Consider the following 19,181-nt stretch of genomic DNA (forward strand, 5'->3'; position numbering starts at 1 on the left):
CGAAATGCGACATCAGGTGAGTCTGAAACGCAGTTTACCCAGGAATAACTCAGTAAGGCCATTTTGATTAAGGAAAATGTATAAAAGGTGACATGGACAGGAAAACAGTGCTATCATACTCGGGAAATGACACTTGGTTCATTTTCATCAACTGCACACTGGGTGAAATCACACAATTACTACAGGGAACTGTAAGCAAGCAATCTGGTCAGAGGGATGTGTTCCTTTGTCTTAAATGAAAGCGCTGTATGAAATGCATCGCTCTGATTAAAATGATACTTTCCTTCTCTGTGAAACCCCAGATTTAGAACGCTGGCAAAGGCAGTGCTGGCAAAGTATTTAATGCACGTGGAAAGGCTATTCTACTTTGGCTTCCAGAAGTAGCCCTAAAAAATTCTATGCACCAAATGCATTGGCTAATAGTGACCATTTCCATTTTACTATAAATTATTCTAAATGTCACTTAAGTACTTAAGAGTTAGCGCGCTCCTTTCTAGAAGCTGTCTAAGGCAGCTGATGCGTAAAGCACCTCAACAAGGCTTTCAGCTAGCTCCGCAGTGCAGCTTGTGCACAGGCCCACCGAGCACCCACCGGAGCTTGTCACGCCCATTCGTGCCTCCCAAGGAGAGAAGCAATCCTGGTTCTAAGGAGGGTCACGTGGGTGGGGGGAACAGAGAGGTCCCACCTGCGGAAGGTAAATGAGCTTTGTTCATGCAGCCCAGTTCTCCCAGGACTGTCCCCTCAGAAAGCTCGCTCTGTCTGAGAGGTGACCTACTACCCTACTGTCAGTTCTCATTCACAGACGGTAACATTCATCTCAAGCGTGTCAGCCTGCGTGTAATTCGCAGATTGTGTTTCCCTAGTTTCCACTGGACACACAGTGCAAACAGAAGCAAGGACTGAAGCAATCATTTCAAAAACAAGAGCTCACACTAAAACACACATGAGCATCAATAGGAAAACGTGGGTTTCGTCCTGTCTTTATTCTGGGGAGGAGGAGTCCTCCTCCTCTTCCTCCTCGTCGTCGTCGTTGAGCGAGCAGGGCGTCTCGCCGCGGGACTCGGAGCAGTGAGAGGCCGCGCTGCTGGACTGGTGACTGTTTGGGGCAAGGATCTGCCCCGTTGCTAAGGCCACTTCAGCATCCAAGCAGAACCCCTGGGTTACGCTAGCAAACAATTCAAACACAGGCTCATTAACGCGGCGAACGTTTTCCGCTTCGTAACACACAGGAATGGGGCAGGGGAAAGGAGCCACGGAGGGCTCTGCCAGGGCCTGGGCAGGGGCATGCTGCGCTCCGAGAGGGGCCTTTTGAACCTGGAAACATACGTACCTTGATTGGGATAAGGTGGCACCAGTGGTCAGGTCTAAACTTGAAACTGACTGGGCAGAGTTCAAAAGCAGCCCCTGGTTTAACCATGACGGTCCTGTGGAGATATCTACGGGGAAAACAAAGACAGAAGGGGTGGGTCCCGCAGTCCTGTGGCTGCTATTGTTCCCGTGGGAAGACAGCGGACGAGTGAGGGCATCAGCCTGTTCTAATCATAGCCACACAAGTCTCCTGCCCTGGGGAGAAGCCAGATTTCTTCAGCAGAAAAAAGACATTTCTAAATCATAAGGGGGAGTGGGGGAGAGACAGGAAGGCTGACTACAGCAAGAAAAAATTCAAATTCAACCAACTGTGGGCTCTCGTTCTCTTTCCTCAAGACCCCAAGAGGCAGCACTCACTGGACTACCATGGACGCCTGCTGTCCTCGCCATGGAAGACTCGGGACCCTGACGGTGGAAACAGCCAAAGCCAGCAGTGGGTAAAGAGAGAGTCACATCGGAAATGTCTCAGGTACGAAGGACAGACACATTTTTGCCAAAACCCCCACTGAATCCATCTTTTCAAGTGCCCCCCTGGGGAACGCAGTGCTACTAGTCATCCAAGACCTATTCTTTCTCCTGGTACCTTTTGCTTAAAACTCAAACTAGCTCTTATTGTGAAAGGCCACGAGCAGTCATGCTTTTAGTGAGGGTGACACAGGCAATGCTTTTTCAGTCTGCATAAATATTCTGGGTCTGTCCTTTCAATGTTGTGTTCTACACATACATCTTAGTTCTCCTATCATAACCTTGACCAATTCTGACTATAGTTTCACTTGTTTAATGCTTACCTCCTTATCTAGGATGTCAGCTCAGAGAAGACAGTGACAGGAACATGTAAGATCTAAATGTTAATGAATGAATGATACAGTCTCTTCCAATAGTGAGTTTACAAAGAAGGTGATGTGCAGATTAGAAATACAATTCTAAGAGAAATTCTTAGAATTACATTATAAGATCGAATGTACACTCAGAAAAATGTAATTTACCAAAATGAAAGCTTATTATATTTAATCAAAATAATTTTATAATTACTGCGCAAAAAGCAGAAAGCTCTGTGTTAAGATTGGAAACTGCTATCCAGCATTGTCGGGCCAAGTGAGAGGCATCCTAGGAGGAAGAAGTAAGCGAATCTCTACACTGATTTTAGAATGGCCTTGGGAACCGGTTTCTCACAGGCTAACAAGGCAGCTGTGAAAAAAAGAACTTCAGTTCTAGGAACAGCAGACTTTAAATACATTAAATAACAAGTCTGTACACGATAACATTAAAGCCAGAATCCTGATCCAAATAGTAATTAGCATACATGGAAACTTCGTCAGAGCTCAGCTAGTTGCATAACACAGGACACTTTCTCTTCACAACAGCTCTGAAAGCCTGTTTCGTTCACATTATCCTAGAAACCACACAGTGGTTCTCACCATCGTACTCCAGAGCCCTCTGTCCTTTGCACTAAAGGCACACGTTTGTTCTTTTGAACTAACCAAAAGTCTGTGCCCCAGGCTGCCAATGAGGTCACCAAGAGATAAAAGCCAGAGAGCCTGCCTAATCGCTGAGCTTTTACAATGAGAATGGACTGAAGTAAAGTTGTGGTGAGTTACTGAAAAGCTGCTGGGCTGCCAATAAAACAGCCAGTCCTGTCCTAGGAGAGAGCAGGGGGAGATACTGGCTGAGGGGCAATAAGATGGGGTCTCATGAGTGGGTGATGCCAATTTAAGAACTAAATCCAACAGACACTTGTGTTGTGACCAAAGAGCCAAAACCACAAAACAAAACAAATAAAAACTACTTTGCTTATATCTGATTTAATATACCTTAGCACTTACTAACATGCCTTTAAAAACTGATGTGCAATTCTAGGAGGTAATACAATGAAGGGAACTGCCCAAAGCAAAGGCAGAAGCACTGTTTGCTACATCCAAATTCTAGGTGCAGAACATACCATAATCTTAGTAAGTTAGGACAATCATAAAGATGTCAGAATTAGTGAAACAAAATCTGAATTATATAACATGCAAAACAGTGGTTTTTAGTATATTCAAGCATACTTTTATAGTTCATAATAAAAATGATAAAGAATCCAATTTAAAAAACGAGCAAAGGATCTGAATAGACATTCTCCAAGGAAGATTTATGAATGGCCAATAAGCACATGAAAAGATGCTCACATCATTAGTCACTAGGGAAATGCAAATCAAATTGACAGTGAGATACCACATCTATTAGGATGGCTGTAATAAAAAGGTGGCCAACAAGTGTTTAGAAGGGTGTGGACAAACAAACTCGCATACATTGCTGGTAGAACTGTAAAATGGTACAACTGCTTTGGAAAATAGTATGGCAGTTCCTCAAAATGTTAAAGTAGGAAAGGGTTCAGAATCAAGGGCGAGCATACAGTGGACTTGAACTAATTTTCTATGAGAAAAGGAGAAAGGTTTTAACATGTTAGGGTTTGATATATTTAATCAGGGACAACATGTGAAAGGATCCGTTAACATACCTGTGATATAACCTTCTAACGCCTTTGGCACCAGGGATTTAGCACGTTTCAGATCCTCCAGAGAACATTTGCCTGACTCCAGGCCAAAGGACATTCCCATCCGCTTCAGTACTTCGATGTCATCATGGATCTCAAAGGTGTTGTCAAAATTGAAAAGATATTCAAACCTGCACCAGGAAACAAAGTTGGTACAGGGCTTCCGTGGTGTTGGAGAGGTCTGAGGAGTTTTATACTCTGTATATTACATAAAAGAATGAGGGCCTAAGTTCAGCTACAGCACTAGAAATTATCGATGTTTATAGCAATAAGGGTCATTCTGCTGTATTCAGGAGATGACATCTCAAATACACCACTTTCCCAAGTAACATGTTAAGCGCCCAGCCTGTTTGGTCTCCGGACGGAAAGTATAGTGTCAGTCACCGGTGACTGACAAGGCGCTTAACGTGTCTAACTTTCCTGTGACAGACAAAAGAGGTCCATAAACTTTAGCCCTCATTAAGCTATTGCAAATTGGAGGCAGAAATACTGGTCTAAATCCAATACTTTTCTTTCCTTTTTTTTTGTTAATCCTCAAGAGTATATTTTTTCCATTGCCTTTCAAGAGAGAGAGAAAAACAAGGTAAAAGAGACACATGGATTGGTTGCCTCTTGAATGAGCCCTAATTGGGGGTGGGGGGGGTGGGGGACGGGACCACAAGAACCCACAACCCACGTATGTGCCCTGGACCGGGAATTGAACCTGAGACCCTTCAGTGTGCGGGCTGGCGCTCTAACCACTTGGCAACACCGGCCAGGGTTAGTTTGGTCAATTTAATGCTCATGGTGGGAGAGCTGCCTGGCTAAGTAAGGGGAAAAGATTGCATCACCAAAGTAAGTGAAAGAAAGGCTGTAGGACCTGCCTTGAACAACAAACTGCTGCAAGCTTCTTAGAGTCTCCTCCCTCCAGGGAAGAGCATTGAGTCAGTTACCACCCAAGAATGGAACCCTTACTAGACCCCAGCCAGGGATGAACAGAAGCCATAATGCCCTTAGGCCAATGACTCCCTGCAATTCCTTTATGAAAGCATTTAACATGTTTAAATTGCCTGCTTTGAGTCCAAGCCTTAGGCATTATCTCATTTAATCCTCACCACAGGGCTAGGAAGTGACGGAGGTCCTGGTATCATCCCCATTTGTTTTCCGGAAAACGGAGCTCTGGAGCAGTTAAACGGGGGAGCCGTCATCCACACCTGGGTCTGTCTCACTCCACCCCATGCCCTCAACTGTCTCATGATACTGATCACAGCCTGAAGACCAACGAATTAACTATTTTTATGAAGGTAAAATAAATCTCACATTAATTCTATATTATTGATGGATGGATAAAGAAAATGTATAGATACAATAAAATATTCAGCCACAAAAAAAGAGAAGGAAACGCTGCCATTTGTGACAACGTGGATGGACTCTGAGGGCATTATGCTAAGTGAAATAATTCAGAGAAAGACAAATACTGAATGATCTCACTTAATGTGGAACTTAAAAATTGAATTCATAGATACAGAGAATTGATTGGGGGAGGGGGAGGGCAAAATATATGAAGGTGGTCAAAAATATTAACTTTCAATTATAAGATTAAAAAACAAAGCAGAGCCCTAACCGGTTTGGCTCAGTGGACAGAGTGTCGGCCTGCGGACTGAAGGGTCCCAGGTTCGATTCCGGTCAAGGGCATGTACCTTGGTTGTAGGTGCATCCCCAGTAGGGGGTGTGCAGGAGGCAGCTGATCGATGTTTCTCTCTCATCGATGTTTCTAACTCTCTATCGCTCTACCTTCCTCTCTGTAAAAAAATCAATAAAATATATTTTTTTAAAAAAACAACAAAAAAAACAAAGCAGAGATTGCACCTAGCATTTTCATGTCTATTCATCCATTAATAAACAGAAGCCCACTCAACTAAGCGATAGTAAAACAAAGAGGTAATTGCTTTTATGCCTCATGTTGATCTAAAATGTTTCCACAATAAACTATGACAGTGAATCACCAGTGAGCCTACCTGTGTCAGACCCTCACTGATGGTCTACCTCGCTGCAGTTCTTGCCCACAATTATGCCACATGCACGTACATACGTGTACATCCTGGCCTGGGTCCAGGCACCACCCTGCACATGACTGGGGGCTGTGGAGGGCGAGTGATGGAGCACAGGCCAGAAGCTGACAGCTCTCCATGTATGAAAAGGTGTTTCACACGCCCCAAGGAAGTCAGCCTTGGAGGACTCAGAGAATGGAGTACACCCCTCTTATTTTGGCAAATGACAGGACTGCGTGAAGAGAAGGCCGCCCTGCAACCTGCCCCCATTCTGTACTCACTTGTCACTGGAGATACTGCAGTCTATGACTGTTTTCCTGCTCGTGTTGATGATTATAAACGGCAGCTGAATGGTGGAGTTCAGAGCTGGCGGGCCCTGGTTCTGCTGTTCATTTTGCCGATTTCTCTGTACCAGGTTTTTGAAAGCGATTTGCTGTAATGATCGATAAAAAAAATAGTCATTTAATATGGATAAGTGAGTTGGAATTAAATGAATAGAGTTTAAAGAGACCTTTCACCTGTAGTGAATTAGACATTTAGAAAAAAGATTAGAAAAATCCAACTCAATAAATATATTTCAAGGGAAAAAATATACATTTAAATGGTGTCTAACATCATCATAATGTAAATAATGGGGCCCATGGTTTGTTACCCATAGAAATGGGACCTTACAAATCTGAGAGCCAGGGGCACCTGCAGCTCCTCGAGAGAGTGATTCAGGGAAAATGACACCGAGGGAGCTTGCTTTCCACTCACCCGCCACAGACGCCCATGAGTTCAGGGTTGAATACATCGCTTACTCTAGCCCAGTGATATGCAAAGAGGCAGTGGCATTAGGCATAACTCACCTGTGCTATGTGATGTCAGTGCGCTGACATTAACTGTTAAAAAGAATTAAGCGAACTAGGCTATGGCAAATTATTATTGTTCAGGGACTTAATTTTCTTTCTAAGACAACTTCATCCCTGTTATTTGATGAAGGAAAGAACAAAATGCTAGGAGGAAATAAGGTATGAAAAAGCAAAAAGTGCCTGTTTCTTGCTGTACTTTGGGTTTCATTTCAATAGAGAGAACTGCTTTTATAAATGTTTACAGCTAGGGTGCTCCAGGTTGAAATCTTCTATAAGTATTTGGTTTGAGAGACCACAGAGGGGGAAAAAATTTAGGACCTAAAATACACATAATGAGAGCTATCTTGGCTAGCAACATTCTTTCTGATAAACACATAATTACAAGTCTATTGAGAAACAGATTTTAAATATAACATATGCCGAAAATCCAGCTCCAAAGTGTTCCATGACACTCTGAGGAAACCTGAGGAAGGCTCAGCACGGAGCTTAGGGACCATGAGTTGACAGGGAACTCCTGCAGCTAACTGTGCAGGGACGGGGACTGAGAGAGGGAGCGAGGGGAAGCAGGTGCAGGGCAGGAGCTAAGACGAGAGGGCCCGGCTGGCCAGGTCTACAAGAAGGCAGGATGCTGCAGGGAGCAGCTGCAGGAAAAGGAATCAAGGATCAGCTTTTTTAAAGCTGCAACAGTCTCTTCAAACAAAATCTTATTTGGACATCCACTATGAAAAACATAAAATACGGCCTCCAGCGGTAGGTTCTATGGGGCTCACTCAGTGTGAAAAGCGGACACAGAACACAGAAAAGAAGAAAAGGCCCAGTGTCCGGGCTCCCTGTTCCACCTGCTGCCACTCCCCTGCCCTGGCCCTGCTTCCCGCTCAGATCAGCACAGACCCTCCGATTTATTCACGAATGTGAGAGAAAAACACAAACATAAGCATCTAGAAAGTTTAACACAAAAACCTGGACTATTCAGGAGTACTTAACATTCTATCCTTCAGACAAAGTGACTACTTTAGGGGGAAAACCTGGTAACTCCTTGGTATCTTTATTTCTGAAAAGTAAATTTCACCAAAAATTAAAAGACTTATAGTTGTTCAAATCAAAGTTGATTTTAGGATTGGTTGAAAGCTGTTCAAATAAAGAAAATTGCAGATAAAAGCAAAGGCATAAAGGCATGCATTCCCTCCTAGGAACACGCCTGTGCCATTCCTTCCCCCTCTCCTTCCCCTACAGCAGCGGTTCTCAACCTGTGGATCACGACCCTTTGGCGGTCGAACGACCCTTTCACAGGGGTCGCCTAAGACCATCCTGCATATCAGATATTTACATTACGATTCATAACAGTAGCAACATTACAGTTATGAAGTAGCAACGAAAATAATTTTATGGTTGGGTCACAACATGAGGAACTGTATTTAAAGGGCCAGAAGGTTGAGAACCACAGGCACGTGTATCTCCTCAACCCCTACACGAGGTTTGCAATCAGTGGAACAACGGGCAGTGGCAGCTCGTCCCAGGCTAACCCCATAAACCTGTGCCCAAGGCCCCATTTTCTCTGACTTCCCAGTGAGCCAAAGCAGCCTAGCTGAGGCTCTCCTATTGCTTCTTCCATGCCCTTCCTGGATTCAGTCCTAAGTGTGTTTTTGCTGTGGCTAATAAATTCTTGCTTGCTTTGCTGCAATGAAAAACAGCAAAGGCATAAAGATTCCCTGACTCATTTTACAAGTTTTGGGCTGGATTGAATATAGTTCCACTGTATGGCTCAAAGTGAATTTTTGTACCAACTGCAATTACCAAAAATAGAAAAAACAAGCTATCTACCTTGTGATTTCACCTCCCATAACTTCATACAAAGGCTCTCTATTATATTTTTTAAAATCATCCAAATTCTAGGCAATTATTCAAAAACATATAGAGAGATCCTTATTACACTATAAATTTTAATTTTCTTTTAAACATAAATGCATTTTAAGGTTAGGTATTTTTACAAAGCTTATTGAGTATTGCATGTTATTCTGTTACTTACAGATAATGAGTATTACAGGTGGATTTAATTATTTTACTCAATGTGCCCAAAATTTAACTAGCTTTACTTCTTAGTATTCCACATTAGGACTAAAACACACACACACACACACACACACACACACTCCGAATAGTTTCTGTTCAGAGTAAAGATAAGTGTCAAAGTAAACTGTTGTATAAAATGTCACCCACAGGGCAGGTGAGGGCTGTGGGGCCCTGATGATGGTGAGAGACGGAACCAGCTTAGAGACAGACCATGGATGGCAGTGGGCTCGCCTGTGGGAGGCTGCCCGACTGTGGTCCCAGACACTCCCTCAAAGGCACCCAGAGTAGGAAACAAGCAAGTAAGCGGAGAAGCAGACACAGGCAGGGCAGGTACGAAAGGCATCCCAGCATCTTTACCTGCAGGAGAAGCTCTTGCAGCTGGGCCCGCTTCTGCTTTATCCGTTCTATCCGCCTCTGCTTCTCTATCTTTGAAACACAGGTCACAAAATAACATGAAGATGTGTAGGGTATAAAGCATTGCTCATTTTCAGGTCCCAATTCTGAGATATCAAGAATTTTCTTTAGAGAGATGCAAACCAACATCAATAAAGGCAAGCCACACCTCTTTGCGGGTAGGGGTTGGGGTAAGCGAGCAGACAGTTCAGCAGAATTGCAGCAGCTGCTATCAGTAATGAAACCGTCTGCTTAAGGAATGCCTGGTGTGCAGGACTCATTGCTATTTACCACTTAAGTTCAACAGTGAGAGCTAACACTCAGGACACTTACTCTATGTGCCAGCACCCAGCTCAGCACTCCCCACACATTACCTCAGTTCCTCTTCTCAAGGCCCTATGTATGTCCTTATCCACTCGCATGTAAGGAAATGGAGGCACAGAGGGTTAAGTAACTGCCCAAGGGCACACTGCTTAGTGCTTGGCAAGAACCCCAGCCATCTGGTTCCAGAGACCCTAATATTAACTGCTTTGCTATATTATGCTCACCCTCCCCACCCACCAAGAATGAGGTAAGATCTCAGTCTGACTTTTATTTTTACTTTCAATTAATTGATTTGCTTTTTTAAAAAAAAAACTCACATGGCTGATTGCCGGCTCAAAGAATACACATATAGTCCTCTCCAAAAATGTTTTACCAATTTGCACTCTCATTAGTAACAGTATTTCCCAATAACCTGGTCAGTACTAACACTCATTCCATACTGGCCCTGGTCACATAGAAGTTAATTTTTAATCCTATTGTATCTTGTATCATTTCCTGTTTCTCATGTGTAAATATCACTTTCCTGATAAGAGAAATTATGTCAGATTTCTCTCTCTCCTTTTCCTTCTTTCTCCTTCCTTCCTTTTCTTCTTTTATTTTAGTTTATTATTGACGTAAAATTGGTATACTGTATTTTAATTGACTTAAATAAGCACAGCTGGCCTGAGCCAATTTGGCTCAGTGGATAGAGCGTTGACCTGTGGACTCAAGGGTCCCAGGTTCTATTCTGGTCCAGGGCACAGGCCCAGGTTGTGGGCTCGATCCCCAGTAGGGAGCATGCAGGAGGCAGCCAATCAATGATTCTCTCTCATCGTTGATGTTCTATCTCTCTCTCCCTCTCCCTTACTCTCTAAAATAAAAAATGTATTAAAAAAAAAAGCACAGCTGCTAATACAGGTAGCTTATATATATTCAATATACAATTCAATTCCTGTCTGTAGTAAGAAGCATGCTAATGGGATAAATTTCCTAGCTTCAAAGGACTGTTATTTTCCTCATTCTTACAACTTCCTGGAAAACAGATCTTAGGGTTCGATTTTCCTTGCGATGAGTTCCTGTCTCTTTGGGCAAAAAGTCAATGACATCAAATGAGACATTTTTCTTGTCTACTCCAAAAGAATTATTTATTTATTTTTTTAAGATTTTTTAAAAAAATATATTTTATTGATTTTTTACAGAGAGGGAGGGAGAGGGATAGAGAGTTAGAAACATCGATGAGAGAGAAACATCGACCAGCTGCCTCCTGCACACCTCCTACTGAGTATGTGCCCGCAACCAAGGTATATGCCCTTGACCGGAATCGAACCTGGGACCCTTCAGTCCGCAGGCCGATGCTCTATCCACTGAGCCAAACCGGTTTGGCAAAAGAATTATTTCTTATTTGCTCCCCATCCACTCTAGTCTGTACCAGAAATTTCCTCTCATTATTCCTAACCACTACCACACTTTAATCCTAAATAACTTTAGGCTGACTGTGAAATCAGTGTGGCCTTCAACATTTGAAAAGATGTTGTAGGAGTTCTGCCCTGTACCTGAAGCGTGATAGGTCCCCCCACCTGCCCCTCCTGCACACACAAGTTGTACCAATTCTACCTCTAGAACACTTCTCCAAACTCACTGCCACTGCCGTAATGAATGCAGGCCACCTCCAATCTCCCCTCCTCATCTTCCTGTCTGTCCAACTTCCAACCCTCTAGTAGAGTGATCCTTCAGAATACATCCCATCAGCCCTCCTCTTTTTAATTCTTCAATAGCTTCCCCTAGTTTATAGGACCAGATCCCAACAGCTTAGGACTTTCTCCTTGCCTGTACTCTGGCCACACCCCACTGTGGGCACGCTTTCCGATGCCTGCCTCGGCCCATGCAGGCCTCTTCCTGGAAGGCCCTCCCTGCTTTAAACCACTTGGCAAACTCCTACTCCTCCCTCATGACTGAGCTCAGGGATTTTTTTCTTGTAAAGCCCTCCCTTATCTCCCAGAAAATCTGTCCATACTTCTTTCATAGTAGTAATCACATTTTTGGTAACACTTTTTACATTTCTCCTCTTAATCAGAATGAAAGCTCCTTGGAGTGAGAGATCTTTGTCTTGTACAATCTTTGATTAAGCACATAGCTAGCAGATGCTAATAGATTTTTGTTATCAGCTTAATATTACCAGTAATTACAATGATGCTCAACTTCCACTCTATCAAAAGGAGAAGAGGAGGGCATTTCCACTGCACCATATAAATAAAGTTATAATTTCTGATAAATGTCTGGTTTCTCCCTCCATCCACAACTATACTGATACCAAATCATGAGAAAAACATGAAATCAACCACATTTATCTCCATAAGCTACCTGTCATCTCACTTTATTCCCTTTATGGCCATGACAATAAAAATATGTCAGATTTGGAAACTATGTCAAGGCACATGTTCATTTAGGAAAGATTTCCTATAATGATAAAGTTAACAGAATAAAAAATGTTTTTGTACACATCATGTCAAAATTCATGTTACTGCTACACATTTGATCTATTCTGATAAAGATACGAATGAAATACCATTCTGTTGCCACTGATTCCAGAGTTAAAGGTAAAAGCTTAAACATAAGAAACAAATGGACAGCTTCACCCATATTTTGGGGTCCATTAAGCAAGCATTATATCAAAACTGAGATAGTATTTCTGTTACATGAATCACCAAAATGTTATTGTTAGAGTGCTCAGAATTGAATTAGAGTAAAATAAAGATCTTCTCTAAGAAACAGTAAAAATCAAGCCATCTAATTTCTATGCCCCTCGTTTCATCGGGACACCAGTCAGACTACATATCTCTAAAGTTTCTTCCAGTTCTAAAACTCTATGTAGAAGAATCTATTTTTTAAAAAGACATAGTATACATAATTAGAAATATTTTACTAGTATGTAACCACATTTCTAAATTAAAATGCCTCTGATGTAAAACAAAGCAAACCACTTTGTATAATCAGATTTTCCTTTCTTACCTCCAGGTTTTGACACTCCTGAGCAGAATTGGTAGGCAGGCCAATCCACTTGATTTCTTTTTTTTCTTTTGATATTATGTTCATTGCCATTAGCACATTTAAAGCATCATAAACTCTTCGCCTAATGTTCTTCTGGTCATAAGCCTGCTAAAAAATACATTTATTAAGTGATAAAAGTTAAGAGTTAAGATAAGTCACAGATATTAAAATATTTAATAAACTAGAGGCCCGGTGCACAAAAATTTGTGCACTCGGGGGGGAAGGGGGGGTCCCTCAGCCCGGCCTGTGCCCTCTTGCAGTCTGGGACCCCTCAGGAGATAACGACCTGCTGGCTTAGGCCTGCTCCCGGGTGGCAGAGGGCAGGCCCAATCCCTAGGTGCAGCCCCTGATCGGGCTCAGAGCAGGGCTGATTGGGGAGTTGGGGCGCTGCCCCCTGTCATGCACAGAGCAGGGCAGATCGGGAGGTTGCGATGCCGCCCTCAGTCACGCTCAGGGTAGGGCTGATTGGGGGGTTGGGGCACCGCCCCCTATCACACTCAAGGCAGGGTCGATGGGGAGGTTGAGGGGCCACCCCCTGTGATGCACAGAGCAGGGCCAATCAGGGGGTTGGGGAGCTCCCCCCGTCACGCACAGAGTAGGGCCGGTAGGGGAGTTAGGGCACTGCCCCCTGTCACACACAGAGCAGGGCCCATCAGGGGGGTTGGGGCTCCGTACCCTGTCACGCACAGAGCAGGGCCAATCAGGGGGTTGGGGAGCTCCCCCCTGTCATGCACAGAGCAGGGCCCATCAGGGGGTTGAGGAGCTCCCCCCTGTCACGCACAGAGCAGGGCCAATCAGGGGGTTGGGGAGCTCCCCCCTGTCATGCACAGAGCAGGGCCCATCAGGGGGTTGAGGAGCTCCCCCCTGTCACGCACAGAGCAGGGCCAATCAGGGGGTTGGGGAGCTCCCCCCTGTCATGCACAGAGCAGGGCCCATCAGGGGGTTGAGGAGCTCCCCCCTGTCACGCACAGAGCAGGGCCAATCAGGGGGTTGGGGAGCTCCCCCCTGTCATGCACAGAGCAGGGCCCATCAGGGGGTTGAGGAGCTCCCCCCTGTCACGCACAGAGCAGGGCCAATCAGGGGGTTGGGGAGCTCCCCCCTGTCATGCACAGAGCAGGGCGGATTGGGAGGTTGCGATGCCACCCTCAGTCACGCACAGAGCAGGGCCAATCAGGGGGTTGGGGAGCTCCCCCCTGTCATGCACAGAGCAGGGCCCATCAGGGGGTTGAGGAGCTCCCCCCTGTCACGCACAGAGTAGGGCCGATAGGGGAGTTAGGGCACCGCCCCCTGTCACACACACAGCAGGGCGGATCAGGGGGTAGGGGCACCGCCACTGTCACACTCAGGGCAGGGCCGATGGTGCCTGGCTGCCGGCCGCCATCTTGGCTGACAGTTAATTTGCATAAGGATATGCTGATTAGCCAATGGGAAGGGTAGCTCGTACACCAATTACCATGTTTCTCTTTTATTAGTGTAGATAATCTATAATGCCTAATATGTTACGTGTCTGACCAATCGGTCGAATGGTCAACTGCTCGAACAGTCGCTATGGAGCACACTGACCACCAGGGGGCTGCCGCTCTGACCGGTAGGTTAGCTTGCTGTTGGGGTCGGGCCGATCGAGACTGCGACATGTGCTGGACACACCCTGGAGACCTCCTGTGGTCCCTTCCCAGCTGGCCACCCCGATCGGGACTGGGAGAGATGGCCCCGAACGGCCCCGATCAACGGCCAGGCCAAGGGACCCCACCAGTGCACAAATTCGTGCACGGGCCTCTAGTTTTATAACATCTTCAAAGTGCTGAAAAATTCTATACCCACTGAAACTATCCTTCAAAAGTAAAGAAAAATAAAGATACTTTTAAACAATCTAAAACATAGAACTATTAAAGAAAGTAAAGATTATGTTACCTACAGATCTAAATTTGAAAATGCTAAAAGGCCTTCTTCAGGGAGAAGAAAGATGATGTAACTGAGATAGAGCATGGAAAAGTAAGATGGAATGAAGACCAACTCAAAAGGAAAATCTCAATTAACATTCTCTGTATAAAACAAGAATGGCGCGGCCAGCGTGGCCTGAGTGTTGACCTATGAACCAGGAGATCACGGTTTGATTCCCATTCAGGGCATATGCCCAGGTTATGGGCTCAATCCCCAGTGTGGGGCATGCAGGAGGTAGCCAATCAATGATTCCCTCTCATCACTGATGTTTCTATTTTTCTCCCCCTCTCCCTCTCTCTCTGAAATCAATATAAATATTTTTTTTAAAAATTAAATAAAACAAGAATGTCTTTTTGAGGCTAGAATATATATAGAACTAATATACATGACAGCAATAGTATATATAGCAGAAAGGGGTAATGAAGTTAATGTGAGCTAAGGCCTTGCATTGTCTGGGAGGATATTTGACTTTGAAAAGTCAAGAATGCATATCCTTTTTTAAAAAATATATTTCTTTATTGATTTTAGAGAGGAAGGGAGAAGAAGAGAGAAACATCAATGAGAGAGAATCATTGATCGGCTGCCTCCTGCACGCCCCCAATTGGGGATCGAGGCTGCAACCAGGCATGTGCCCTTGGCCAGAATCGAACCTGGGACCCTTCAGTCCAAAGGCTGATGCTCTATCCATTGAGCCAAGCCAGCTAGGGCAAGGATGCATGTTTTAAGCTCTAGGTAAACAGTGCATCTCAAAATGTGGTCCATGGACTAGTACTAATCCACATACAGTCCTCGGGTTACGTCGGATGCGACGTACGTCGTTTCGTGGTTACATCGCCATCTCCCATTTATTTATAAAAAAAAAAGTTCCGTCATTTCCACATATGTACATATGTGCTTTATGTTTTTTATTATTTATTTACCACAGTAAAGGTCAGGAATTATCTTTCTTTTAATTTTTTTTTATTGTTTCACTTCATTACTGCTGTGAATATGCTCCATGTGAGTGACGTAGGTGCTTATGTAGGTGGGTTCCGACTTACGGTGAAAATCGAGTTACCTCGGATTATGGATCTCCAACGTGACCCAAGGACCTACTGTACTCTTACTAGCTTACAATGAAAACAGGGAACTTGCACCCAAATGCCAATCACATAGATCACTAACTAAAGAACAGTATTTAATTCAGCTGACTTTTTTGAGGAGGGTGGGAAGGGGTAGGTAGCAAGACTTTCTCAATGAAGAAAACTGTGTTAACTTGCATTGTGGAAAAAGCCCTTTATCTTATTGTGTATGGGTAGATCCTAAGAACAAAATCCAATCAATCAAATGCTCTGATTATAAAGGATGGTGGAGAACACTGAATCCACTTAAAGGTAGAACTAAACTTAAATAAAGGAGATTTGCCAGGACAGCGTGGCTCAATGGCGGAGCATTGACCTATGAACCAGGAGGTCACAGTTCAATTCCCAGTTGGGGCACATGCCCAGATTGTGGGCTCGATCCCCAGTGTGGGGCATGCAGGAGGCAGCCCATCAATGATTCTCTCTCATCATTGATGTTTCTATCTCTCTCTCCCTCTCCCTTCCTCTCTGAAATCAATATTTTTAAAAAATAATAATAAATGGGAGGTTTAAGTTCTAGAACTGAATGTAAATAGAAATTTTGACACTGTAGAAATGATAACATAACAAATATCAGTATGCTCCCTCAGGAATCCCCAAAGTTATATTTTAAAAAATATTTGTTCATCTGTATGCTGAAATAAATAATAAAAGAATTCTTTCCAAAAACAAAAAATCAACAACCAAAAATTCTCAACAGACAATATGAAACCCTCAAGTAAAGGAGGAACTGGGAAACCCTTAGCTTGTCTGAGTCCTCATATCGATGACACAGATAACCCAAAGAGGTACACTGTTGCATCACTAATCACAGTCAATGTCAAGTGCATGATCTACCTACCGAATCAGCTGCCAAATGGTTATTTGAATTGGTGAACTCTGATACCAGCTCATCGGCTACTTCATTATACGACGTTGTGCCTTTCCGCTGAACTTTCTCACACACTTTCATTGAAAAATGTCTCAAGCCTTTTCCATTTTTATCTCCTTTTTTGCTTCGTTTACTAAAAGAGAAAAACAAATTTTTATACTCCATCATACTTACTTAGAGACTTCCTTTACAAAAGTATAACATAATGAAAAGACAGTAATTTGATTTTTGTTTCAAGTGGTAAGGTTTAATTGAATTAGAGATGAGGAAATGTTTTAAATTTAATTTTTACCTTAAAAGCCTAATAAAATATAAAGCTAGAGTGGTTCTCTTATGCACATCATCTATTTCTTCAACAAATATTTATTGACCAGTTATTTACTATTATGTGTCAGGCACTATTCTACATACTGGAAATAAATCCATGAGGAGAACAGATAAAAACTCTGCCCTCGTAGTTCATATATGGTCCATACTTACCTAATTATTTCAAGTTTGGTTAATGCCTAGGCCTAAACTTTGATAACTTAATCATTAAATTTTCAGGGGTTCAGTTTAGTTCTACTAAATTGAGTGGTTTAGTTCTGCTAATCTGAGTGCCAACTATATGCCCAGATTATAAAAGACATGTCAATTTAATATTTAATATTCAAACAGACTACACACACACACACACACACACACACACACACACACACCAGTTATGGGGGAGTCTAGGAAGATAGCAAGACAGCAGCATAGTTTTCAAACTCTCCAAATCCCCAGATAAAAACAGATAGAGCAACTAGACCTCATGACAACATTTACAACAAAATACAAACCTCATGACAATATTTACAACAAAACTAGATGACAGGGTATCCTCAACAAACCTCAGAACACAATACCAATGGCCAAGGCCCACATGGTAGTGAGCAGGATAAGAAATACTCAATGGGGCTGCATTTAATGGAAATCAGAACAGTAATCCCAAAATAGCCAATACGAATTTACTAGAAAGCACAGCAGGCCAATTTGAGAGCAGCAGTTGAAACGAGGAGTTTCACCCTCTTCAATACCAGCTGTGTGCAAGGAGCTAAAGAGGTCACAATAATCTATTTTGCATAACTCCCACAACTGATATTGAAGAGGAAATGACTAATATTGAAGAGAGGCAAAGAATATACTGACAATAGAGTTTCTGAAAAAAAAAATAAAAGGGAACAGATTCTAAACATTAAATGCTATAATAGAAGAAAGTGTTCATAAAATACAGTCAAACCTCGTTTCTCGAACATCTCCCATCTCCACCAAGTTGCTCGCAGAAAACATATCTAGGTTTTGGAACCAAACTTCGGTTCTCGAACTGACAACCCTTTCAAGCTGATACCTCAGCATGACAAAAAGAGACTCTCAGGCAACAAAGGAGAGAATGCTTTTGTTGCTGGGAAAATCACCAGAAGAGCACAATTTTAAAACATAAAGAGGCCATCAAGAGTGCTAATGTTGCTAAAGGGGTGAAAGAAACAATGATCACAGGCAACTGAAGAGGCAGAAAAACTTGATTTGGATAAACGAAAAGCAGTTCATTAGTGACTGCCATTTCGGAGGCAGTGATATATAAACAAGCAAAGATGCTGCATACTGAGCTGAAAGAGACCACGGGAGTGAGTGCTGAAAGTGAGTCCTATAAGGCTAGTAGGGGGTGGTTTTATTTTATTTACTTTAAGTCTTTATCCAGTTCTTAACTAGGACCTCATAACTGTTCTATAGGCACTCCAGTCCTTCCTAACATGGCCACCAAGGTGAACTTTCCACACGAAACCGGTCATGTCCCTATTCTGTTTATGTCACTGTTCTAAGTCATTTTATTTTGGAAAAGAATCCACCAATTCCCATTTGCTGTGTACATTTCCACACAAAACCCACTCTAGGCTGATTTGTCCTTAGTTTGGTGCATGGAGATACAAATGGCTAGTCACACATAAGTTAGTATCATTTGTACAAGTCAGGTGACAAAAGTAAATAAGAGTTGCTAAAAATAGGAGCACAGGAGTTATTTTGAAAAAAATATGTTGTGTATGGGGTTTTTAATTTATGCTAAGAACTGGATAATGGCTGAAAGTAAATAAAATTCTCAACTCAGTATTTATATACTTTTTAAAAGCCAGCAATAAAGCATGGTGTTGTTTTTCATGTAATTCTAGTATTTTTAAAAAGGGAGCAATAAAATAATCATAGGGTAGTTTGGCTAATTTGTCCTCTGTAGTCATACATGGATAATATTTAAAGAAAAAACTAAACACAGTCCTTAAATAGGAACAGCTAGATTTTTAAGTGCTAAACAACATACTCCTGAAACATAAATACAAGACCACATATAAAAGTTTTATAAGATTAGTTCAGTGTATGCATTGATAATAAACTTGAGAACTGTGGTTAAATGTCAACATTGGCCGAAGCCGGTTTGGCTCAGTGGATAGAGCGTTGGCCTGCGGACTGAAAGGTCCCAGGTTCAATTCCGGTCAAGGGCATGTGCCTGGGTTGCGGGCACATCCCCAGTGGGGGATGTGCAGGAGGCAGCTGATCGATGTTTCTCTCTCATCGATGTTTCTAACTCTCTATCTCTCTCCCTTCCTCTCTGTAAAAAATCAATAAAATATATTTAAAAAA

General features: G+C 42.9%; 1 protein-coding gene across 9 annotated transcripts in view; it reads right to left on the reverse strand.

Annotated features, from left to right (window-relative positions):
* Positions 1–944: 944 nt before the first annotated feature.
* The window catches only part of TFDP2 (transcription factor Dp-2 (E2F dimerization partner 2)), an 89,228-nt gene continuing 70,991 nt past the window's right edge, over positions 945–19,181 (reverse strand). For 7 of the 9 annotated variants that reach the window (XM_014542707.1, XM_005870004.2, XM_014542710.1 and 4 more), the window contains 7 exons: positions 16,500–16,662; positions 12,558–12,704; positions 9,210–9,278; positions 6,213–6,364; positions 3,866–4,032; positions 1,331–1,436; positions 945–1,165 (listed from right to left, as the gene is read on the reverse strand). In XM_014542707.1, coding sequence (XP_014398193.1) covers positions 982–1,165; positions 1,331–1,436; positions 3,866–4,032; positions 6,213–6,364; positions 9,210–9,278; positions 12,558–12,704; positions 16,500–16,662 — 988 coding nt within the window. In that variant the 3' untranslated portion in view covers positions 945–981. The remainder of the gene's footprint in view (positions 1,166–1,330; positions 1,437–3,865; positions 4,033–6,212; positions 6,365–9,209; positions 9,279–12,557; positions 12,705–16,499; positions 16,663–19,181) is intronic. The other 2 variants (XM_005870006.2, XM_014542711.1) reach the window with 2 other exon arrangements.

Source organism: Myotis brandtii, unplaced genomic scaffold (assembly GCF_000412655.1).
Source record: "Myotis brandtii unplaced genomic scaffold, ASM41265v1 scaffold312, whole genome shotgun sequence".
NCBI classification, from domain to species: Eukaryota; Metazoa; Chordata; class Mammalia; order Chiroptera; family Vespertilionidae; genus Myotis; species Myotis brandtii.